General features: G+C 40.5%; 1 protein-coding gene and 1 long non-coding RNA gene across 3 annotated transcripts in view; both read right to left on the bottom strand.

The window, feature by feature from the left end:
• The window catches only part of LOC131482281 (uncharacterized), a 137824-nt gene extending 125946 nt beyond the window's left edge, over nucleotides 1–11878 (bottom strand). For both annotated transcript variants that reach the window (XR_009246851.1, XR_009246852.1), the window contains exon 1: nucleotides 11739–11878. This is a non-coding gene — a long non-coding RNA (uncharacterized LOC131482281). The remainder of the gene's footprint in view (nucleotides 1–11738) is intronic.
• Nucleotides 11879–20887: 9009 nt separating this feature from the next.
• LOC101528219 (large ribosomal subunit protein mL39-like) lies at nucleotides 20888–22050 on the bottom strand. Its single transcript, XM_012926590.2, is given in 2 exon segments — nucleotides 20888–21220; nucleotides 21223–22050. Coding segments are annotated over 2 exon segments (1104 nt in total). The 3' UTR covers nucleotides 20888–20944.
• Nucleotides 22051–26751: the final 4701 nt, after the last annotated feature.

The following is a 26751-nucleotide window of genomic DNA, read 5'->3' as shown; positions in this document are numbered from 1 at the left end:
AGGTTTGGCTGTGTTATAAACTTGAAAGCTTCCTTTCCTTTGCTCCTAAATTATATGGAGCTATTTCATCTCTCTTCCTCAGAAGCATCTTGACAACCCCTTTGGCACCAGGGAGATAGCTGGGTACAAGAGGAAGAACATGGAATTTTAAATCATTACACAGGAGATGAGATCTAGCCAGCTACTTACTACCTATGTGACCTCAGGCACATCATCCCTGGGAAATTCACAAGTTTTCAGAGAAGAGAAAATAAGAAATATATGTGTAAGCCCTGTGCAAACAGGTAGTCCATAATTCAAAAAGTAAAAGGTAAACATTAGGTCATACCATTAGCATGTATAGAAAATGAAAATCACAGTAAATATTAACAACAGGAAGGATCACATTGGTAGCATTTGCTAGGTTATATGTCAAAAGACTTACCTCCTTCTAGGGAGGTATAAATGTGCCATTTCCCCAGGCTCAGAGAATGACACCCAGAGAAGATGATTCATTCAATGTTCTGAGTGAATGGAGTAACACTCAAATCCCAAACCTAGTCTGTCTGACCCTGAGATGCAAGCTTCCTCCCAGTGAAGAACTTGAACATTTTCATCACAACTCAGAGATCCAGTGTTAACTGACACTGGTGAAGTATTATAAAACAAATGCTGTTAGAATGATAACAAGGCTCATCACTGGCTTATTTTGCAAGCCATCCATGTTCTGTGGAGGTTGAGATTGGTTATTCTTGATTTGTCTCTAACACCTCCCTTTGCAGTGAAGTGCCCTGCTTATTAATAGATTGTTAAATTGAAATAAATTTAACCTGAACCAACATACATCCATGTTTGCATGATAAATTTTAATCTGTCATGGTCTCTTTCCCTAGCAAATCATGCTTTTGTTTGACATGTAGATAAACTGCAATCCAGGGTTATATCCTTACACCCAAACAACTGAGGTTCAATCTGTTACATGCAGCAGTTTGGCTTCAGTGAATCCCAGGCTGTTAACTGATTAGAAAGTTTTCATATAAGGACAATGCTGACTTCAGCCAATCAGGTTGTGTCTGTATGATTTCCCCACACACACACCTTTTTTTCTGACTATAAATAGTACCTGTAAGGTAAGACATGGCAAGGTGGGACATTCTGAATCTTCTAGGAGGCTGACTGGTTCTAGTACATTTTCTTGCTCAAATAAATTCTGTTAATTTGGATTTGTCTCAGTTTTTGTTTGAACAGGACTGAAGAAGAACATCAAGGAGGATATCGAGCAAGGAAGGAAACCTCTACACAAATTCTGAAAACTTCTTTTTGTCACTTTTTTGTAATTGGCTACACTAAAATGTTGAAGTCCAACCTGTATTCACTACATACGAAGACAAAACAAATAAATCCAACTCTGTTGCATTCAGAGTTAATTCTGCACACTATTATACTATATTAATTTCCTGATCTCAGACACAAGCAGTAGTTAGGTAAGATGCCACCACTAGGGGTGGTTTGTGTTATTTTTTCGGTGTCTGTTGAATATATAATATATTTGACATAAAAGTCTTTAAAATGTACTATGTTACTTCTCCTAAGGAGGAAAGGTGTCTGTTGTCCTCAGGGGCTGCACACAAGTACCACTACTTTTCCCCTCTTTATCAAATGTACTGAAAACCAACATGTGCTACGTAGTCCAGTGAGTTGTTCTTCTGCTATTTGATCTAATAGTTACAATAATTCTTTGAGGACAGTATTATCAAGGCCATAAATAAATGAAGACATTGGTGATGGACATCACACAATCAATAAATGTCCAAGCCTGGTTCCGTGGAGAGGAATCTAGTGTGGTTTTTCACACTCTTGAGCTAGTTGCAATGAATATTTGATGAGTACCTACTACGTATTTAGAATTATGACATACATGCTAGAAGGCAAAATGAGATATAGAGCTCTTCCTCAGCTTCAAGAAACATTTCATGTGGCAAAAGTGTGGGAAACAACAGAACATGAATTGTCTAAGAGTAAATCACAAGACACAGTGAAAGGCTTCTGATAAGAATCCAGTATCTTGGGGGGAGGGCGGGGGGATGGGTGGGGTGATTCCCAGTTCCAATAAAACTGTATCACATAATACAATGTAATCAATGAATAAATTAAAAAAAAAGAATCCAGTATCTTGACTCTAGGCAATGTCCCACTTTTGACCATGCACATGGCCTTGACCTCTCTGCTATATCTGACCCAGAGTTTGCTCTCTCATTTGCAAAATAAGTGACTTCAACTAAATGGTCCCTGAGGCTACAGCCAGCTCCTACCTGTCTACTGGTAGGAGTCTGTCTACTGGAAGCCGTCTGTCTACTGGTGATAGAGGGAATGCTCCAAGTGCTCTAACTGAACTGGATATAGGGAGCTCACAGGAGACAGAAAGGTCACTGCTGGCTCAGGAAGACATGGCCTATGAATGTGTGTGGAATTCAAAGCAGTGAGGCCAGGCTACTGCAGGTGCAGGGATTTTCCTGTATTTAATACAGTAAGCACCCATTAATCCAGGGAACATCAAGCAGACGGATAATGATTTTGTCTGGGATGTTACAGATGAGTACTTGAAAAAAACTTCTGTTTCACTCAAGAAGCCGCCTAAGTCCAGTAACAATTATCTTCTTTCTAGCATACCCTAAATAAACAAAGCAGTGCTCTGGGATTAAAGAGTTTGTTCAGTCAAGACTGCTGTTTGAACATCTATTGTTCTCTACCTGCAGGTGTGTTCCCCAATTTATTCCTGACAGTGCCCCAGTTTTCACTTGAGCACCCATTTCTTTTTGTAAACCAATAGGTTCAGAACCACTCTTCAGCACACAATGAGACCATAATTTCTGTTTCCTGGTTGGGAAGAAATTTAGTCTTTGGCTTACGGGGAGAAATATACACCCTCACCCCAAAAACTACCCATAACTTTAATATCCAACTAAAACCACAAAGGCAGGGGACAGACACTGGGTTAAAAAAAAAAAAAGAATTCTTGGTGAATTATTAAACTGTTGGATAAAACTCATTTTGAAGCTTGAGACTCCTTGAACTTTTCAATTATGTTCTCTAAATAACTTTTCAGTTGTTTTCTCTAAACAGTCTCACATATGTCTAACCATTTTGGGCTTTCTATATTGTGGTATGTAAAGAGTCATAAATATAAGTATTCATCTTTATGGGGTTTCAAGAATTCTGAGACATCTTTAGAAGAGAGAATAACAATGTTGTTGAACCTGACTTGACAGCATCGGAGTTTACCAGTGAATCATAATGAAAGCTAAAAGGGGAAAGTTACCAGAGCTCACCAAGCTCATCCTGGAACCCAGTGAACCTCTTTTTGTGAATTCCAAGCTAATTTTCCCCTCTGAAGACTAAAGTCTGCTCCTCACACATTCTGATCTGAGTTTCCCATCATCCTGGATTACTCTTAAAATATCTTTACCTTGAAGTTAGCACTTAAAACGCTGCTTTTATATGTGTTTTATTATATGTCCTCTTACACGAGTCCTAAGCTTCCAAAGACATGGACTTTATTTTCCTTTCACATAAATATGCATTTAAAATACTGAGTCATTTTCATTTATTTGAAAGGTAGAGAAAGAGAGAGCAAGTCAGACCAAGAAGACCTCTCATCTACCAATTCACTCCACCCATACTCATAATAGCCAGAGCTGAGTCAGGTCAAAGCCAGAAGCCTGGCCTTCAATGAATCTCCAACATGGGTGACAGAGGCCAAAATCCCTGACCCATCACTGCCACACAGAGCAGACATTAGCAGAAAGCTGAATCAGAAGCAGAGGGATCAGAACTCAAAGAAGGACTCTCTAATGTGGGATGCATGTGTTCCAAGGTGGATCCTTGCCATTGTGCCATATGCTCAGTGGAGGATATTTCCTTTACATCAACGTATCTTAGATACATGTATAGATGTAGTCTGTAAGTATCAGCTAGATATGCAGAAGGACAGATGAGTAAGCTATTATTACATAGAGTTAGTTTGTTAACAAGAAACCTATGTGGGTCTGTATTGTGTAGCAAATTATTGCCTTCTCATACAACAATGGTTTGAGCCCTAGCCACTCAACTTCCTATACAGTTCCCTGCTGATGCACAGGAGACAACAGCAAAAGATAGCCCAAGTACTTTGGTCCCTGCCACATACATGGGAGGCCCATACTGAAGCTCCTGGCTTCAGCCTGACTCAACCTTGACAGTTGCCATCATTTGGGAGAATAAATCAGCAAATGAGAGATCTCCCCCTACCCCTGTCTTTCCCTCTCTACCTGTTCCTTTCAAATAAATTAATAAAATATTTTAAAGAAAGAAACCTATGACAACTCACCAGGGAAATGAAAGGTATTCCTGCAGTATTTTGGGGGGTCACTACATGATTCTCAGGCTCTAGCTAGAGTCCCTCCTCAGCAGGTCATTTCAGTTACATGGTCTGTCAGGTACAAAACTCGCAGTACAAACAGTAGGAGCTGAAAGTAAGTAAAAAGCCTTTCTAACAGGCACAGTGCCACCAGAGATTAAGGCAGCAATTTTCAAAGTGAAATAGAAGGGGAAAATTGATGAGATAAAATATAAAGTCAGAGGAAAAGTTTCCCTTTGTATCATAGAGACTCGTGCAGTTACTGTTATTGCCAAATGAAGGTTTACATTTTCTTGGAAGAGGCATATGGCACCGGGCATGTCACCAAGGTACAATTTGATCAGCGTTAACTGATGATGTCGAGTTTGGGGGCCAGAATGGAATTTTAACAGGAAACATAAAACAGTAGCCATGGTGCTTTCCTATCTTCAGGATGTAAGTATTGATCCAGAAGTTAAAAATGTGGCTCCTGACTCATCACTGTACAATTGTCTAGTTTTCTAGGGCTCAAAATAAGCCCCAGACCAATTGAGGAATCTCAGGAGTATTCTAAAGATGGAATTTCAGACCTTTTTTTTTTATCCATGCTTGGGTATGTCTAATATTCTTTTTTTTTTTTCTTTCTCTTGCATGCTAACTTCTCTCAAATCATGATGTTGTTAGTCTGGGAGGCAGACTCCATATGTATCTATCATAGCCTGTGCATACACATGTATTACAAGTTGTACTTGGGTATCAGTAGCTTGATGGGAAATCCCACCACAATAACGGCACATTCCTTCATGGCCGACTGTCTTGGCAAGGAAAAAAGTAGGTATCAACAGCCTGGAGTTGAAAATGAACCTTGATGGCTTTGGCTTTGAAGATGAGAGGTTGTTAATATTTTCATCAATTAATTTCACTTTTTATTTATTAAAATAAATGCTCTGAGTTACACACGACAAAAAAAAAAAACATGTCCATTAAGTCTAATGGAACTCCATCAATGTTTCAAAAACTAAAAATGGTAAGAAATCATGATGACAAAAAGGTTAATTGGCAGAAACTTTATTTGGTCAACTCCACATGTAATATCCCACTCCTAAAAATTGTAGGTCCTAGGGTTTGGCATTGTGGTACAGTGGAGGAAGCTGTCACATATCAACTCAAGTCCTGGTTGCTCCACTTCTAATCCAGACCCCTACTAATGGCCAGGGAAAGCAGTGGAAAGATGGCCCAAGCAACTGGAACCCTGCCTTCCACATGGCAGACCCTGAGAAGGCTCCTGACTTCCAGCTTCAGTATATTTCACCACTGCCCTTGCAGTCATTTGGGGAGCGCACCAGTGAATAGAAGATCTCACTGTCTCTATGTCTTTCTGTCTGTCTCTCTCTCTCTGGCCCTCCCCCTCAAAATTCTGCCTTTCAAGTAAATAAATAAATCTTAAAATAATGTGATAGGTTTCAGATAAAATCAAATAAATGATATGAATACAAATGTAAGAATTCAAGCATATATCTTCAAATTATTAGAAAGCAATTAAAGAGATGATTTACATCTTTTTTTTTTGTAGTCAATAGCCAATATTTAGAAAGAGAAACCTTTTCTCAAAGATGAATTTCCTTTGAAAGTATAAATTCAAATGAGAAAAACTGGAGATCGCCCCAAGTTTTACTGAAGAACCCACTTGATAAAGAAATGATAGGTGCAGGTGCATTGCTCTTGTCTTCTGACTACATGGATTAACCACTCTGCTGGAAGGAGCAGCCCATGGTTCTGCTATGTAGGATTTCATCTCAATCAGAATCTCAGCTTTCAAAGGTCGAAGGGTAAACAAATAAAGTCCTTCTAAATATAACTGAAGCAATTGCCTCAAGGTCAATTCTGATAACTCATCTGCAATGTTGTCTTCAACATGAGACTGTGCTTACACAGAAAGAAAAATAAAAGACATATGTAGGAAAACATATTAGCTGGAAAGTAGATCATCAAATGATCTCGGTCTAGTTCAACATCCATTGATGTCTTCTTGTGAGACATGCCTTGCCTAGAACATCTGAAATTCTCACAAGGCATAGCATTTCACAGATGAGAAGATTAAAATTTCAGATTCAGTGTTTTATTTAAGGTCATATAGCTAGTAGGAGAAACAGGAATCATATCCAATTATTTGTAAACAACTAATTGCTTTCTGTCTGTCCCAACACATTGTCTCGAAATACAGCCATGAGGACCCACTACTGCATTCTTTTGAACAGGACACTCTGGGAAGGACAAGTCAAAGATCCATCTCACTAGACTGAGTTTTGCACTGGAAGCCTGGAGTCAGAGGTTATGGCCCCCACACCTTCGTTCATGGTAACAGTGGTTCCCTTCCCCAATTACCTGCTACATTAGCCATTGTTATGTATATTCATAAACTAACCCTCAGCAAAGTTATCAGCTCTTCCAGAAAATCCCCAAGGCTGAATTACCATCTTCACCTCTCTTCCACCCACCTCTCTTCTGATGTTTCCCATTGTTATTTCCTCTAAGAATATAAAAAGGGCACCTGAGCAGTGAGCTCCTAAAGAATAGTGGTCATTGGTTCATCTTTGGATCCCAAACTAGCACAGAACTAGTGTTACTGCAGGTCTGTGGAAGGAATGCATGTAGGGTATGGGAAGCCTTGTCCGCCCATGACTAGAAACCCTGTAGTAGAATAGTCACAGTTAAAGTCATTTTACTTAAGCCATATTAGAGACAGAAAGGAGTTCTGGATTCTTTTCCTAAAAGTGGAAACTCACAACAGATATAAGAGCAATAATGCAATCTACAGAAGACAATGAACATCATCTTCCACATCTCTCATAGCTTACATGAAAATGAACCAGACAATGATTACCATTACATGTTCCTTCCAAAACAGTCTGTAGCCCTGTGTTTTTGGATAGGAGCTGCACTTCACACTCCTTTGAGATACAGAATTTTGGATGGTAAATTAGGGACAGATTAAATAGATGTTAAAAAACATTTAGGAGTTGGTGACTGACAATTCAAGCATCTGGAATCTGTATAGGTTCATTTACTATTTCTTTTCACTTTTTCAAATAATTCAGAATATTGTTCAAAGAAAAATATTCCATACACTGTTACTACCTATTTCAATTCAAATATCTAACTAGGAACCATCTCTCATGTTTTGTGGGATTGGCCCCTGCCTGTCATGCTGGCTTCTTCTCACCTTTGTTTCTCTTTGGGCCAGCTTGCTTACCTTCCAAATCGTGCCAAAGGCCTTCTTGATTCAAATGTTTCTAGCTTTAGAGCTCCTTCCTCTTCTGCTTTCCTGTCACTTACTTTTTGACCTTCCAATTACAGCCATGCCTCATCTGAAGAAGGCTTATCTGACATCCCAGGTCCTCATGCATCTCCTGTCATTTTCTCTTGTAGAACCTCCTAATTCTCCACTGGAGTATCTTATTACAATTGGATTTAAATAATTAGACATGTCATAATTAGGTTGATAACTGTATGCCTCATTTGGTGACTCTTTACAGCAGGAACTACTACCTATGTCTTTTTCAACACACTGTGCCACTAAATGCTCCAATGTGTATGCTGCACAACAGAATATGAGTAAGTGAAGGAGGGAACAGTAATTTCTTGGCTTCTGCTCTTGCCATACAAGATAACTCACATTCATCATTCTAAGTTTCCAAATCCTGATAACTGTTTTCCTACCCTGCAGCTGCTTCCTCAAAGAATCTCTGAACCTCTCCTCTTTAAAACATTCAAGCTTGTTGTTGGGCACACCCACTGACACACTCTACAAACACACAACTCCATCTGAGTAATCATATGGATTTAGAATTAACGGCCATTCAGACATTTCATTGAAGATGCCATCTGGGATGCTGTTACTCTTTAGAGGTAGCTCATATTCTAAGTAAATCTGTCAACAATGTAGAAATATCTCATGGCAGAATCCAATTGCACTTCCTAGAGAAGCGGAGGCCTATGCTGCAGGACTCATCTCTGCAAGCAAGGTGCTAAAGTAGAACTGTTTCTTTTCTCTCTTTTCAAGCCATGATAGCAACTGGAAGCTCAGGGATCTGCAGAGAAGGACCCTTCATTGCAAACAAATGGTGCTCATGTTATCTCTAGTCCTAGAGGGTATCAGATAGGGCAGAGGTAAGTTGGCACCTGACCTTGAAGCCTTTCTGAGGCAAGATTCTTGAGCTCTCTGAGACCCTGTTTTGTCATCTGCAAATCTGTGATAACTAAGTCTGTGGTATAGGGGTTTAAAAATAAGCAGGATTGTAAAGAGTCTGACACAGAATGCCTGGACTGATGAAGGATTCAGCATGTTTACCAGAATACATTGTACTAACCCACCATATAATCTTAGGTTCAGACTTTGGAGAAAGCAGTGGCATGGTTGTATTTGATTATAGCTTAAATCTTAACAGGAAGAAATAGATAAAACATTACCATTGCTACAGGCAAGGATATTCTAGCTAACCAGCTCTGATGGGAGAAGTAGTGTTTTCTCAGTTTCATGGCAGAAATACTCCCATCGTGGCCTGTATCAAACTACCAACAGTCTGTCAAGTTCCAATGGTATATTTCAAGCCAGTTAAGTCAGCTTCAGCAAACCCCAACAGAAGAATACTCATCTTCCCAGTCTTCCCTCTGGGCAGGTGACAAGCCTTGATTCTGTCCAGGGAAATCTCAGATCTAAAGCTCTCAGTAGCTGCTGCCCCCTCTACCATTCACGAGGAACACCTGGTGGGACCCCAGGTGCTGCCTGCTTTCACATCATCCCTTTTAGCTCTGCAGCAGACACAGCCGCTGTGGGCACCACACCATTGTCATAGCAAAGAAACTCAGTATTATTCAGCAGGCATTTTTGAATTGAAAACAGCATTTGAAAAGGATTATCCCAGGCAAAGTCATCAACTCCTGTGTACTCATTGAACTTAAAACAATGCAAGATTGATTATTTTTGTAGTCTGTGCAAATTACAAATGGCATTGGTATTAAATCCTTGGTATTTAACTTCACCTTCAAGTGCTTCACAATTAATGTTTTCACATCAAGAACTTTGACTAATTTTTTTACAAAATTGAGACATATATGTAGGTAGTCCCTTTAAAAAACTCTAAAGAAAATAAACTGCATGTGAAGCATATTAAAAATCCTCTATGTGTATGATTATAAACAAGGCAAAAATTCTTTTAGGATACAACTTCAGTGCTCTACTGATGTCTGACTTCCCATGTGGCACCTATAATGAGATGCCATGCCATTAAAGGGAGTTCTCTCATCTCTGAATGATTTTTCTACCTTGTCCAAGTACTGGATTGAATACAATCCTCATTCACAGCCTGGCCAGGTGGATCTATCACCTTGACACCCACAATACAGGATATCCTGGTGTTATCATTAAGTTATATAACAGCCTTCCATAAACATAAACATACCTTCAAGATACTAAGCTGCATGACCTTGGATACAAGCAGAGATAGAAGAGGCAATCATTTCTCTTGTATGATCTGGAGGATGAGTGCGCTAATGTCCTCAGAGTGCCTACTGAATCCCCAAGCTCTATCTGCAGCATTGCACACATTATCCCAGTGTATTGTCATAATACTTCAGAAAGCCATATGTTTTTTTCCTCATCATGTTACAAATACAAAAGCAGAGACGAGCAGTTAAGAAACCTTTCCTAAGTGGCACATCTAAAAAATGAACAAGGCCAGTAGGCTGCTATGCTAGCATCCCAAATAGATGCCATTTCACATTCCCAACTGCTCCACTTGCAGCGCAGTGCTCTGGTAGGGTACCTGAAGTGTAGCCTCTGGGACCCACGTGGGAGACCCCAAAGAAGACACTGGCTCTTAGCTTCAGCCCGGCCCCACCCTGACTGCTGCAGCCATTTGGGGAGTGACCAGCAAGTGGAAGATCCCCTCTCTCCCCTCTCTTTCCCACCTCCGCTCCCCTTCCCTCTCCTGGCTTCTCCTCTCTTCTCCTCTCCTCTTTTTTCTCTCTCTTTCAATAAATAAGTAAATTTTGAAAAAAAAAAAAAAAGGAATAAAAAAGGACAAAGTCATATTTGAACCTGGGGCTCCTCCAGCTTATCTGTTGTGTCACTCCGCCCTCCGAGTTGATGCCTACAGAACCCCATGAAGTTCATCTCATGTCCCACATCTCCTTAAAGTCAAAGCAAAGGCACTTTGTGTCTCCACCTTGTCTAATATTTGAACTTGAGATGATGTCATGCGATAGTCAAATTAGATCAGCTCAGATTGATCAAGGTCTTACCTCACTAGAGATGCCGTACTGGTTGCAGAGTAACTGCAGAGCCCTTCCCAGAGGAGCAACAAGAGCCTCTGCACAGAGCCGGCAATGCAAGGAGCCGGACCCCAATAGCTCCTGGACCGGAGTTCCGCTTTCCTGCCCACAAGGCCCCTGGCCCAGCTCCCAGCACACCTGTGCTCTCCTGCTCCCACCTCCAGTGCTGTCTCCCCCAGTTTCCCAGTCATCAGGAGCCCACACTTGCCTTAGTCTAGTATCTATCCATACCCTCTTCTGTCCATAACCACTGTCATTCCCGCAGCACTTTGGGTTTCCACTAGTCCTTGCTTGCACTGTTTAAATGAACTTAGAACAGGCTTTCCTCTTTGGGGGCTCCTGTGCACACTCGGATTCACCTTGTGTTTATATATTCATTTTAAACTATGACCCTTGTGTACTCCAGATAATTTATTAGGCTTAAAAAATTTAAGGAGGTAGTACTTTTTTTCCACAAATAAAATCTGACTTAGAAGCCCAGATCATAAACAGAGGAGAGTGAATTAACTCACATAAACTTAATTTTATTGTCCCCTAGGTTCCGCTTCTCTCCTCCTCTCCTCTCCTCTCTCTCGTTCCTCAGGGGCAGCTCCTGGAAACAATGGGGCTGCACAGGCTGCCTTGAATTCGCTGCACAGAGAAATAAATTTCAGCTTGTTGGCCAATCACTTAAGGCCCCTCCATCTGGCCACCTGAGTGCTCACCTGTCCCGTTTTTACAATCAGCATTGTGAATGCATTGGAGGCAATGAGAGCGTTCTGGTTCCTGATAAATGCTCAATACATGCAATTTTTTTTTTCTTACAATTTTTCTTTTATCAACTGGTGTTGTGCCTCATCCTTCATCCACTATGACCCTTAATCATCAGGTTGTATGGAACACTGTACGAGGTGTTTTCAGGCCTCATTTGGCTTCCTCCAGTCATTCCCTGGAGCTGGTTCTTAAGTCTGAAATTTCTGTCACAGCCGACTTCCGTATGCACACCCATATCCATCTCCCGAGGCCCACAACCTCTCGGATCGTCAGCCCAGCCAGAAGCCAGCTCTCCTACCTCTGAACGCACATGGATTCGTTTCTTCTGCCTCTTCTAGAAGCTCGACGCAGGCCGCTCGGGTTCTTCAGTGTCTAAGGAAGTGCGTAAGCACAAGGCTGGCACCTCAACCCCCGGCACGGCTTTCTAGTCACACCTACGCGTCCTCCCAGCGACGGGCTCATGCGTCTGTGTCCTTGCGTGCGTGCGTGGTGCGTGCGTGCGTGCGTGGTGCGTGTGTGCGTGTGGTGCGTGCTGACGTCCACGCCGGTGGCAGTCACTTCCCTAAGGAAGTTATGGATGGAGCTGCTGTCCCTGAGGAGGCAGCCGTGCTTAGGGTCTCACAGCGGGGGAACCCCCTCACCTCAGAAAGAAAGCTGAGACGTTTTTGGACTTGCGGCGGTTCGTGGCTACCAGGACGAGTTCTCTGTAAGTGCGCACTGACGGATAATTATCCACTCCATCTCTTCACACATCTGGCCTGTGAGCTGGACAAGGCCTGGGAAATCATTTGGTCTGACCCCGTGCTAGAAGAGGGGGAGCCCCACATTCAATAAGTCTAAGGCAGAATAATTGTAAGTTGCTAATTCTGTATGACCCACAAATAATGCCATAAATACCCAAATGGTCCTGGGCAGAGTGAGACTCTCTGGACCTGCAACTTACAGTAATATGCCACATCCTTGATATTGCCTTGGCTGAAGGAACCCTTCATAGCAACGACTGGGAGATATCCGAAAACTTCACATAAAAGCTAAACCTTTAGGACAACTCAGACCTGCTTCTCGCGTTGTTTTGAATGGAGTTATACTCGCCTTGCGTATTGAGCTGGTTTGCTGTGAGGTATTTTCTTCTGTCTTTTTTTCTAGCATATGTTAGGCTCCTGGGAGATACTGTCCTGTTGATTCAGCCAGTAAGCCATAGCTCTGTTGAATGGAAAATCCCAAACACTGAAAGATAAGATATCACAGCTATGAGCTTGCTTCAGATTCAGAGCTTCCCACAACCCAGCCCAGCCCCAGGCCACCTGCTCACCTTTCTAAGAGATCCCTTGCCCCAACTCTCCCCTTCTTAGCCACCCTTCAGACCTCACGAGAGGATATAGTAAAACTGGTGTGTTACCACGTTCCTTATTTTATTGTTTCTTTAAAGACATGAATGGTTTTCCACAAAAAATAGCCGCATTTCTCAAAGTGTGATCCACAGGATATCATAGGAGCTTGCTAAAATAATAGAATCCTAAGCTCAGTCCTGAATGCATAAGTGCCAACAAAACCATTTTTGTTTGGTTTGGTTCTTAATGACAATTTGAAGGTTATTTCTATGTGTGAACAAGTTAAGGAACCTCAGACCATTAAATGCTGGTTGTTCATTTCAGCATTAAAATCAGAACCAGTTTTTCGCTTAGGCATTATTTCATCAGCATGTCTCTCTTCACATTTTTTATGTACATGGAATTGGTGGTCAGCATAGTGGGAAGCAATGTCAACTTCAAGTCTCTGTTGTACAAGCTGTAGCCGGCGGGACCCTCAGTTTGCTCTATGGGTCCCACGCATCAAGTCTCTCATACAAGCTGTAGCCAGCAGAACCCTCAGTTTGCTGTGTGGGCCCCATGTCTGCTAGCCTATGAAACCATGCCTCTCCTCTCCTGCTGAGCAGGAAGCAACACAGTTTCTACAAAGTCTACCCTGAGTTTTTCTGGGTATATTTTGTCCTACGCATGGTTGACCTCTTACAAACCTGGCCCTTAAAACATTCCCAGTGTTCTGTAACTATTGATACATGTAGCTTTCCCTCAGCAATCACCTCCCTTCTGACACTAGGCCCATGTGCAGACTTCATCACTATAATACCAAGTTGAAGAACCACCAAGTTGTGGTCCCCCTGCCTAGAGCTTCCTCCTGGAGCCACAGGGACATGTCACTCTAGTTTCCTAAACTTCAGTTTTCTCATCTAAACATGGCTACTGGATCACTTCCGAACTCTGACATTTTGAATTCAATAAAATAATGTATGTGAAAGGTTTCAACGTGTACTTAATAAATAACATTATCATTATTTTATTAACTTGTTGGGTTAAGGGTGAAACAAAAATCCGTGCCACCAAGAAGTAATAACTCACCATGCACCTCATTTCCTTATCATTGGCAAAAGTTCAAGATCCTTGATAGAAAAAAAAAATTTTTAAAGCAGTATTAGCTCTCCTTTAATCTATCCTTGTATGAGACCAATGCCCTGTCTTATCAGGCTTGTATAACCGTAACTAGCTTCCATGATCAGACACTTACAATTTCTGATGGTTCCCAGGACATCAACTGGATGGTGCCACAGTGGACTCAGCAGAATTGTGTCTCAGCCATGCAGTAAGCTACTCTGCATTGTCATCCATAGTCCAGAAAACAGCCTGGAGTATACAGGGTATTACTTGACACCCTTCATAATGGAATGGAAGAAGCCACAAATAAAATGCTCAGCATAAGGATGCTTCATTTACTGAACATCCTCATGGATATTTTATGTAGCCAAATAACATTTTTAAGCACATGTGATAGACTAGACTATCTAACATAAATAACACAAAAATTCATGTATCGACTATTAGACAATAATTGCTCCCCCATGAAGTTTACATTATTGTAAGAAGAAACAACAAAATGTAACAATAAATAATAAAAATAATAAATAATAAAAATAATAAAAATGAAAAGATGATCTGTGCTATTAAAAAGAGCAGATGTGGAGTGCATGCTGATGACCATTTGCCTTGGCTCAGATAGAGCTCTTGGCCTGCCCAGCCTGAGTGCCACATGGGAGCTTATGAGCGGCATCTGGAACTGGAGCAAAGCACCTTGCTTCCTCTGCAAAGAGTGAGTGCTTTTCAGGGTACCTGAGCCCCAAATTAAAGTGAAACAAAAATGTTTTTTTCTTCATTCTGGCCTAAGGCCCTTTCCTATGAAACTTGGAGTCACCTTGAGATTTTTCATTGGCTCCAGTTGTACATTCAGCCTCCCTCCAGGAAGATGACAATGACATCCACTGCCCTCAGGAAATGCCCCCTTGTAATTAAAACACAAGACAATTAAAAGCCTTCACTATTTTATTTTGGTGTGAAATAATGCCACATCTTTCATCTCAAAAATTAAAATCCATGTTGAATCATACTAAACTCACTACATTTGAATTTTATGCCTCTTTGTCAATGATAATGAGTTAAGCATGTGCCTAAATGCCCTTGCTACAGCATTCTGTGTCTCTAACAATGTACTGTCCAGAGAACACCCATAATTCTGATGTAAATTGACACATACATAATGAAGACATAATTTCTCTCCACAATGCTTCAGAATGGTCAGCTACACAGCTTTCCGGAATCTGTTCTTTCCCTTCATTATCTACATTTAAGCAGGTCAAGATTGCCATTTATTTTTCCGGGAACATGGGTGGAACTTCTGTAACATTCTGATATCTGATCACCCCTAGAAGCAATTTTCCTTTTGGAAAAAAGAGACTGTTACCATGATAAATGCAAAGTTAAGTCTGAGAGACAGAAAACCATTTAAGGATTTGAAATAGCAGTTTTCATGTTTCAAAAATCTTAGAGGCATTGTCACATCCAAGGACTCTCTCTGGTGAGTGCTACAACAAGGACATCTCAGAAATGTAGGGAAAAAAGGAAGCCAAATGGCTCATCCCATCTGTTAGTCCATGACAGAACAGTCAAGATTTTTGTCAGTGACACACCCCTCCCCCAGGAATGTTGTAGATGGCCCTGATTCTACACATCTCTCTTTGCACACCAGCTTTCACACGCTTCTCTGTCTTGCATTTCTCTTCCCTTCAGAAACGACCATCCAGACTCTGTTCACTGCCCAAAAGCCTACTTATGCTGTCATGACAACTGGTTGTCACCTTCTCCATAAAGCCATTCTACTTCGTGACAACTTTGGCCACCTCTGAATCTCCAAGGCCCGCAAATTAGGACTTAATGGTTTTCCAATTTGATGTGCACCTGCTGTCTTTCCACTAGTATTACACACACTGCGTAGAAGAAGCCGTTCATTTCACCCATGTTCATTGGGTAGTGATATGATTTCAGAAAATGTGTAAGAGGCTGTAGAATTACATAGGAAGAGGTAAACAAACCCCTTGGAATAAGTAACAAAACTTACACAAAGCAGCGACCTGTGTCCCATCTGTTCCTTGTAAACATTTGATGGATAACTGCTCATTGTAACTTTGAGACTATGTACCATGCCAACCAGTGTTCCAAGTTCTATAATTTGAAGATGAACCTTTTAAGAAAATCCCTTCTTCATGAAGCTTTGAACTGAATCAATGTAAAGCTTAGATTTAAATCATTCACTTCAAAAAATCAAAGATTTCCAAAAGACTTCTAGGAAAATACATCTACTCAACAATCATATTAATGTCATTGCTTTTATTTCCAGGATTTCTTCTATTCCAAGCAAGTATGTGTAGCTGGGAGGACTCTTCAAGAAAAGAAATGGTTTTCAGCGGTGTGACGTGGCTTGTCTGACCTGCTCAGCCAGTGAGTGAGTAGAGGGCATGGGGGTGGCAAAATTCAAATCCTAAATGCCATTCCCAAACATCTGGGAGTGACTCTCTTGGATTAGAGGCTCAGAATCATGCCAGTGCTGTCCTGCAAAATCTCATGTAGTATATGGAGCTGAGACCCTCATGACACTCTAAATATAAGTGGAAAAATAAAAGAATAATAATGAAACTGATGTTGGAATGTAGAATTTTAAGTATTAAAGAAAGAACATGAGGGCACAAGATTCAAGAGGTTTAGTAAAAAGCACGTCATATAGAATTAGATTTAAGGAAAATTTTATTTCAGCTCCAAATTATATGTCATTTCTGTTTGTTCAAAAAAAATTTTAAAGTGTTTGAGAAGTGCTCCAGTTCCTGTTCAAAATATTTTTTATCAGTGTAGCCTGTGTCCAAAGATTTTAACAAATAATAAGATAATTTGATGAAGGGATGGCAAAGGAATTTCTGTCAATTGTTAAGTAACTTAATTATGGTTCATGAAATACTTTAAGTAATGTAGAGGGAAACTCTACAACATAATGGAGTATCCTCGAATTACACCATCATTCCATAATTATGTTAAGATTATACTTCCAAGATCCTTATAGAGTTATAGGGTAGCCTGAGTAGTTTATCTTGCAAACAATCATGATCTTTCAGTCTCTGGTGCAGAAAAACTACTATTCTACTAAAAGGTCCAAGAGTTCTTCAGGCTCTGTATCAACTTCATGAACAGACCATTGGTAGTTAAGTAATCCTAATAACATCGTGTCAATCCCACAAAAAAGAAATTTAGTTATTAGTTGGTTGTTCCTTGGATTTCTAACTCATGCCTGAGCAGAAGAGTGCATTGTGTTTTATGTTACCAATATTTCTTGTTTATTCCCATAACTCCACTTAATGAAAAATAAAACTTAGCCCAGCTTCCCAGAGTCTTGTGGCTCTTTGTTGAGAACTAATGCATTTGAGATACAAATCCATTACTGTAGTGTGGGAAGTCATCAATATATCTTAAAGTCAGTAGGTACAGTGGAACAAATAAGGAACGGTGGCAGACCCAGCCTTGGGTTCCTGCCTTGCAAATGTTGTAAATAAACTTTAGAAAATTAACTGCACAGAGTCTTTGTTTTTCAATTCTAAAACAAATAATCTTCATAGACTCATTGGCAGGAATGAAATATGCACAGGTATTCAAAATATTTAGCATAGAGTAACATATAATAAATATTAATTCTTTCTATCATTTCTGAGTTCTAGTATTAAAGCTATCTGCTGGATGTTCAAAGAGGACCAAACCATGTCTGTTTATGCAATTATCTGCACACTATATATTCATATAGACACAGATAGAGATCTAGACACATACATATGCATGTGTGTGTTTGCAGACGTCTACTTCAAACAGAATGTGCCAAGTCTATTTCAAATTTGCTGCTCATTTAAAGCCACCTCCTTCCTTCCACTTAGAACAGTTTGTACTGCATAATATCCTCTCATAATTCACATGAGCAAAGCTTCAATGAATCATTGGTTTTCCCTTCCACCTTCCCTGGCTTGGCCAGGCCCTGTATGCAAGGAAACCACTGCTCAAGTCCTTGAGAAACAAAGAGCCAAACTGTTTTAAGCAGAGGTACCGGTGCCTAACCTCAAATCCACATCTACCCCAGTCTAGAAAGCAGAAATCCTGGGCAGGTTGAAACAATAATTACGAAGGTGTTGGGGACACCTGTACGCTGTATCGCCGTGCCCTGATTCCAGGCCAAGCTCTGCCTTCAATGCCCAGCTAGTGCATATGCTGAGACTTGAGGTGACAGCTCAAGAACTTGGATCTCTGCTGCAAGGGAGACTTAGATTATGTTCTATTCTCCCAACTTAAGCGTGGCCTAGTCCTGACTAGGAGTGAAACAGAGTGAAAAAAGATTGTGTATGTTAGTGTGTGTGTGTGCACGCATGTGTGCACAAGTGGGTGTGCATGACTTACAAGCAAGTGAAAATAAGTGATCTTTAAACCAGTAGTTCCTTCCCCATGTAGTTCCTTCTAGACATCTGAGACATGAAATAAATACCATACAATCTCACATAGCACTTTTTAAAGGATGTCTCAAGGATGGACTACTTTTTCTGCTGTTCTCTCTTTTTTATATATATATTTTTATTAATATTTTGCATTATGTGACAGTTTCATAGGCTCTGGGAATCCCCCCACCCCTACCCCTCCCCTCCCCCCTGGTGGATTCCTCCACCTTGATGCAGCATTACAGTTCAAATTCAATCAAGATTCTTTCCTTGCAAACATATACCAAGCATGGAGTCCAGCTACTTATTGTCCAGACGGGTTGAACAGTTTCTTGGGGAGACCATTTCTGGTCCGAAGTTAGAGCTGGTATAATATCATCACAGTCAATTAAGAGTCCCAATATAACATCAACAGCAATTTGCAATAATATGGAATTGACATGGTTTTGAGTAACCAGTGTGTTACAAAAAAAAAAAAAAAAAAAAAAAAACAAGTCCTAATCACAACCTATGATTAGCTCATTGACATCTCAATTTTACTTTATATACAGGACCGGACTGGCTGCTATATACCTTAAAATGGCTATAGGGTACCATTCAGCTGTCTCGTGTCTATTTCATTTTAGTATTTAGCCATTTGTTGTGTTGAAGTATATTGTTGATCTTGGCAGATTTTGGGATAATTTAGACTGGCTTGTAACTCTAACAAGATATTTGTCGACATTTAAGGTGCAGAACATTTTTTGGGGGGAGGTGGGTGTGCAGGAAAATCCTCAACACCATGGTGAGGAGTGAGTAATCTTTGTGTCCCACCCAGCAAGGCATGAGCCAATCCACGCCAGCTCTTTCCTGTCAGATTTCAAGCTCTACTTTCTGTTGTTTGTCTATTTATTTTAGTTTTTTTTTAGTTTGTATGATTGTTTGTTTGCTGTGAGGGGTTTTCGAAGCTATCCCGATGGTCATTGCGAGGGAGGGTCGGGGTCCAGAGGTGGAGCCAGGCTCGGACCACAGAAAGCTCTCCTCCCTGGTCCTGCAGGACATTTATTGTTCTTATGTGTCTGCAGACCGCTCAGGGCTTCTGGTTGTCTTTCCGATGACGTTGGTTTCTGCGCGGTAGTGTTTGGACTTCTTCCATCCCCTGCGGAAGCTCCGGTTGGGGGTGGGTGACCTCAGAGTACTTGGCCTCCGAGGGCGTCCAATTCCCTGTGGCCTCCTTGGCAGTTGGGATATAGTCCTTGTTGCTCATATTAATAGTTTGTGGTGAAGGTCTGGGAGTCTTCGTGGTTGGGATCCAAGCTTCCTCCTTACCACCTGTTCCACTCTGGAGTGCCCCCCTTCTGCTGTTCTCTTAAGGAAAGAGTTCAGAAAGAAAATAAAATTCTTCATAGGTTATCTTGGTGAGAAATTCTATGCTACATGAGGTAATTTGTCTCTGACTCCTTAGCTTTTGTCTTTTTTCCATTTTTTATTCTTCACTTCTTTTATCTTTTCCATTCTGTGCTCCCTCTTTAAATATTTCTGAAGTTGTCATGATGTCCCGAGACCTGTGAAGCAAAGGGATAAATACTCTCTCCAATTTTTAAAGGTTAATCACCAAAAGTCAGTTTCCAAATGTCTAAATGTTAATGATTTAAAAGACAGGAAAACATGTAAATCATTTTATTGATGATATCATGCAAAAGTGTCACTAAGGACTGATTAAAATTAGGCCTTTTGTTTGCCCTTTGTCTGTTCTGTCCTTTACTTGACAAGTGGAAAACAAACCTTCAAATGATGCTTTAAATGACTTACCTAGTTGCATATGTGTAAACTCTGCGGCAGCAATTTTTTCTCAAGGATTTAAGATCACTCTGCACCTTTCCAACTCCAGATCAATATGTAATCAATAATACCAACTCGGCTTGGAAACTCCAAACATGTATGATGTCCATTTTAAAGGGTAATCCCAGGGCTCAGTACAATAGTCTAGTGGCTAAAGTCCTCATCTTGCTTGTGCCGGGATCCCATGTGGGAGCCAGTTCATAGTCCAGTTGCTCCACTTCCCATCCAGCTCCATACTTGTGGCCTGGGAAATCAGTACAGTACGACCCAAAGCCTTGGTACCCTGTACCCTGTACCCACATGGGAGACCTAGAAGAAGCTCCGGGTTCCTGGCCTCAGATTGGCTCAGCTCCGGCTGTTGCGGCCACATGGGAAGTGAACTTGTGGATGGAAGATCTTCCTGTCTCCCCTTCTGTCTGTAAATCTGATTTTAAAATAAAAATAAATAAATCTTTTTTAAAAAGGTTGTCACAGATCAGAATACAAATTATAAACAATATTTGCCACTTACACCACACATCCAGAATTAATATCTCTTGCATAGCAAAAAAAAAAGGTATTTTAAGGTAGACAATTTAAAAATAAAAACAGCTGCATTCTGGAAGTACTTGTATGTTATCATTTACTTTTGAAATTTTAAACAATATATAAAATGATAATTATCCTACTTAGTGCTCTTTCCTTCTCAGGCTAAACCACCAGAGGCACTTCCTGTGTCATATTCAGTGATTTTTTTTTATGCTTCATTACATTGTTCTTGTTTAGTGATTTGTATGCACTTTTTTGTATTGAAAGCTTTTATTTTCATATACTGTACATATTTAAACTTTAACAAGTTATCGGGTAGTCACATTTTCCTCTGTCCATTTAGACTGATCTCCAGTTACCAATTTCCAAGATCTTTCCAATAACTTATCCCATATTGTAAATTGTAATCTTAAGTGAATGGGTAAAGAGAGACCCTGGAATCTTGGCACATGATTCGGCTGGGTGGGCTGCAGACTGTGAACCACTGGCACTTCATACTGATAACACACACTTGTCCTCGGAATGAGAGGACCCTCACTCACATCAATGAAGTCACCTTTCCTATGTAGCTTGACTTTCCTCTCTCAGCTTTCTGAGATGACTTCTCTTCGATGAACTTGATTTTGTACTTGTTATTTTGAAATATTTCCAGTGCAACTTTTGCTTCAACTTCTAGAGTTTCAAAAGGAAGATCTTTATAAATTAAAGCATGAACATCTTTTGTAAAGGAACGTAGGTTCTCTTTGGTTGGCACCCACTCATCAAGCCTCTCATCCAAAATGACGTCATAGCAGAAGGCTCCAGCAATCACAGGAACCTCCAGAGCTCTCACCAAAATGACCGTGAACTCATTTTTGAATGCCCTTTCTATCACACAGCCCGTCTTCATGGCACATGACCGCCAATAGGCCTTACTCACTTCTCCTGGGTCGTGGTCTTTGAAAGTAAGTAACTCAATTTCACAAGACTTGGTCAAAGGCTTATACATGTCCCATGGCTGTCTGTCCACAAGAGCCAAGATGGACTTCTTGCAGTACCACTCACTTAAATGCATGGCACAGCTGTAAGGTGTGGAAACGTTTTTATTCATCACAAAGACAGTGCCAGGGTTGGTTTTCCCAATATGCTTCACCTCAATCTTTTCTGTCTGGGGAGTGAGCGAAAGCTGCCTTCTTTTCTCTTTATTGAAGAGCTCATTCCGCCTTGCTGTCAGTTCAAGGGGTGACAGCTGAGCAGCTTGTGATATGGCTATGCATCTGCAGCCTGCCCTGCCGCTGGGGACCACCTGAGAGAGCCGGAGCGCCCAGACGCCCGCCGCCGTGACCTCCCGAGCTGCTGCGGGAAGTGCAGCGCGCTGGTCCTCTGTATGCACTTTTTGTATAGGAATGACATCAGTCATTACCTCCAGCATCATGTTTCACCTTTGCAATCACAGAGCATGGTTGTTTCTACTCTGCTGCATCAAGAACAGGAAGGCATCCTGTTGCATTCATGTGTTTGACCATGTGGAAAATACCAGAGCTCACTCTGGTTTCTCCTTTCAAAAGAATCTATCCTATCATCCCGGGTCTTTCTGAGCTGAAGTCTTTCCATCTGGGTTCATTCTCTTACACATCCCCTGAAATTGCACCAAAAGCTAATGGTCAGATCACACCACCCGTGATCAACCCTCTGCTGTGTGCCATTGTTCCTATAGGCATCTGAAATGGTTCTAACGTTCAAGTTCCGGGTGTCAGTGGGAACTGTGTGCCTCTCATCCTCAGTAGATGCTGAGTTTTATGCCCACCCATTACTTCCTGTTCCCTGGCACCAGTTCGTATAGTGCATCAATTTTCTTTCATTTTTGTTTCTCAACTCCTAAGGCAAAGTTTAGCACTATAAAATATGTGACATGACTTGGTGATGAAGCAGCAGCTTCCTGCTGAAACTTCAGAGCAAGAGGCACTTTTTTTTTCTCCTTTTAAGAAGGAAAGCCATTGAGCTACCAGCTGTTCTCCTAAAAAAGATGTGGCAGCATTAGACACACAGATACCCTGCAGTTGCTCACTGACCGTAATGAAAAAAGATTTCATCTTTTATTTAAGGCTCAGTGGCATGAACTTTCCAGGAAGTGGCTACAGATCCCAAGCTGCCCCTATCCTTGACCAGTAATGAGACCTGTTAACTTTGTAGTGGAAAAACTGAGCTGAGATGCCATATTCAGTCATTGTCAAGGTCAATCACCTATTTCTTGATTTCTTCTACAACTACAGAGAAAAACATAAATAGAACGATATTCTTCAAAAGGCTGCATGACATTAAAACATGCTTCATTCTACTGGCAAATACCAGTAAGTACTGCTTGCAAGGAGTGTTGCCCAGACAAGGAAAACCAGAATTCAGTCCCCTCTCCATGCCCTGTTTTCCAACAGCATCTTCATGAAGTGTCATCAGTGTTGACTAGAAAAATGTACTGCAAACAGATTTGATTTTCTGGTGAGTTGTTACTCTCCAGTGTTGTGAAAAGTGTAGGTGAATGGAACACAACAGGAATTGTTAGTTTGTACCAAAAAAAGAATATTATTCAACATTTAAAGATTCAGTGCATAAAATCCCATATTTCTACCACCCAGTGTCTAAGTATCTCACCCAAGTAGTGTACCCACTCTCCCCGACTCCCCCTAGAAACCCACAGTTGATGTGGTGCTTGGAGTCAAGGAATGGCAGAGATCAGCACAACTGAGAAGTATTGTCTCCATTACCTTTCCTAAAGAATGCACCAAAATATCGGGACAATTAAAGTGATGAGGTCATGTGTGGGAAAGAGAAAGAAGAAACGTGTAGATGCCAAAAAGGAATCGTCCTAGATTTCTGCTGCCTCCAAACACTAAGACCCGTGATATCTGATCCTGAAAAGAAATCTATCTAGGGGTTTCCTACAAATATTCCCTTCCTCTGCTTTCACAAGTCTACAGCTCACTCTTCAAAGTCTTCACTCCAGGCACCTAGGTGATGCTTCTAAAAGGCAAAGCCACACATTTCTTTTGTGAGCTTGGGGCTTAGGAAAATTATTATTTTCTTTCCAACTTCCAAAATTTTGTATATGTTACTCTTTCTCTCAATATTTTGTTATTTATTTAGGCTTTTGAAAATGACTCTTTTGTTACTTGAATGGGATTTTAGAGGAGGAGAATATACATTTATATCTTCAATCTACCATCTTTACTAGGAACCTACTACAACACTACTCTTTATACAAATGCAATAAAATAATCACACACAGATCCATAAATGCATCCACATAATATTTGTGTAGGGAGGGGAAAAAGATACTTTTAAATTCAGGCTTTTTTCAATGTGTCAGGTTATAGCGGCATGCCAGTATAAAATCTCTACCAGTAGAACTTACATTTTATCTTATTTTTATTAATGTTTTATTAATGTTAACTTTTTATTTTTATCTGCTAGATAGACAGTGACAGAGAAACATCATGATGCACTGATTCATTTTTGTTTCCGCAACATAAATAAAATACTATGCATATCCTTGTACAAGTATAATAGCTATGTTTGCTGTAGTTATAAGTTTTAATATTAAAAATGTATGTATGTCAGAGAGGGAGAGAGTGAGGGAAACTGTCACCTATTGGCTCAATCTCCAAATGACCACAGTGTCTAAAGTTGGACCACAGCCCAGGGAGGAAGCCAGATACTCAGTTCAGGTCTCATACATGGGTGGCAGAATCCAATTACTTTATCTCCACTGCCTCCCAGGATCTGCCTTAGCAGGAAATTGAAGTTGGGAGACAAGGCCAGGAATCAATCCCAAGTAGTCTGATGAGAAATGAAAGCATCTCTAGTGCTACCTTAACCACTGGGCTAAACACCCACACCTAGTTATTCTTTTTAATTACTGATCACATGTTTAACTTCCAGTGTTTATTATAAAGCATTTTCTGTGTTGCGGGGAAATGTGTATCATCTCCCTTCTTACCACTTAGCTGTAAATATTCTAATTGATTTGAAAGAACACTTTTATTAGGCAGATGCTCACAGCATGTTGAAGGCCTATAGAGGATGAGACGTGACTTCTGTCATCCGGGAGTTCACAAGTTAGTTGAATTCAGCCTGTAACAAGCTCAACATGAGTGGTCCTGTGAACACAGGCAAACTAGATGAGGACATTACGTGTGGACCTGGGGACAGCAAAGAGAGGACATTTCAGGAGGATGAAAGCCAGGCAGGCCTTTGCAGCCCTCTACATCTGTACAGAGTTGGTCCCAGGAATGCTCTACAGATACTAAAAATCTATGAATGCTCACATCCTTTATATCAAATGATATATTTGCATATAACCTCTGCACATTTTCCTTTCACTTGGTATCAACTCTAAATTACTTGCAATGGCTAGTACAATGTAAATGCTATGAGAGTAGTTATTACACTGTATAGTTTTGGTAATAATTACAAGGGGAGAATACGTGCATGCTTAGTACAGAGGTAATTTTCTTTCAATTGCTTTCAGACCGTGGTGGATTGAATCCATGGAAGCAGAATCCTTGGGTACTGAGCGGCATTTATATTTGGAAAATACAAAAAATAAAGATTTTCTTATATCCTGTATCATTTTGTTAGGGGCAAGCATTTGGCTGAACACTGAAGACACAACTTGGCATGTCAGTATCCTATATCAGAGGGTTTAGGTTCAAATACTAGGTTTTCTCCTCATTCCAATCTTCCAATTTTCTACTAACATACACCCCAGGAGGCAACAGGTGATGGCTCCAGTAATTGGATCCCTGCTATCCATGTGAAAGAAATAGAATGAATTCCTAGCTTCTGACTTAAGCTTGGTTCAGGCGTAGTTCTTGATATTTGGTGAGTGAACCAGGGGAAAGCAGTTATATCTGTTTCTCTTTCTGGCTGCCTCTGAAACACATTTTTAAACATATTTAATATTTTTCCATGCATATGTATAATCATATTTGTTCATGAGACTTTGGATTGGGACAAATGTCTCTGGAAATGATAAAAGTGTTATCAGGGTCTTCATGGATTACTAAGACAAAGGCATAGCAAAGTCTCCATGGCTAACACTTTTCTGTAGGAGCAGTTATGCAAGCACATCAAAATTTTTTTTCTAACCATAAGCAATCAATGAAGAAGTATTTGATTAAGACAACACTGCATTAAAGCTGTATTCTCAGAGTGCCTCTCAGAATGGCTTTGGCTGTCGTATGTTATAATAGCAATGCATCGGTGCTCATTATTCTGAGTAAAGACTGTAGTCATTTGGCTTTTAATGACAGACATGGAATGGGTCTGTTGGGACTGGATCTGGCTTAATTCCTGATGCAGAAATATTTTTAATATACAGGACTTCATAAAATTGCTATAATCTTATCTTCATACTCTTGCATTGGAACAAAAAGAATCAACTTTTCTAACACAAGGCCCTGAGGGTTCCAGTGTTGTTTGGATTTCTTCATTAAAATACACATAAGATGGGACTATGATGCAGGGAATTAAGCTGCCACCTGAAACACCAACATCTTTTACCAGAGTGCTGGTTGTAATCCTGGCTACTCCATTTCTGTTCCAGCTCCCTGTTAATGTAACTGGGAAAGCAGCGGAGGATAGCCCAAGTGCTTCAACCCTTGCCACTTATGTAGGAGGTCCTGGGTTTAGCCTGAACAAACTCAGACCTTTGAAGCCATTTGAGGAATAAACCAAATGATGGAAGGTATCTTTCTTTTGTCTCTTACCCTCCCTCTCTGCCATTCTGCCTTTGCATAAATATCATAGCCCTTTGAAAATAACAGACGTGTGTGACTGGCATGTCCAAGCTAGCTAGATTAGAGATAGATTAGAGAACTAGATTTATATGATGATGATGATTATCAATGATAAATGATAGACATATAGAAAGAACAAATAAAAGAAACATCCTTGCAATTAAGATCATCTATTCTTTAAACCAAAATAAATCAGAATTATTGAAGAAATAAAACAGCAAGCAACAATTACTGCTGTGGGATATCCCAGCTTCATATAGTTCTCAAAATAATAAATAAATAAATTCGGCCTGGTGTGGCAGTCAAGCGGCTAAAATCCTTGCCTTGCATGTGCCAGGATC

This window comes from Ochotona princeps, chromosome 16, assembly GCF_030435755.1.
Source record: "Ochotona princeps isolate mOchPri1 chromosome 16, mOchPri1.hap1, whole genome shotgun sequence".
Taxonomy (NCBI): Eukaryota; Metazoa; Chordata; class Mammalia; order Lagomorpha; family Ochotonidae; genus Ochotona; species Ochotona princeps.
The sequence above is the reverse complement of the archived record's forward strand: the minus strand, read 5'-3'. Positions and strand labels throughout refer to the sequence as shown.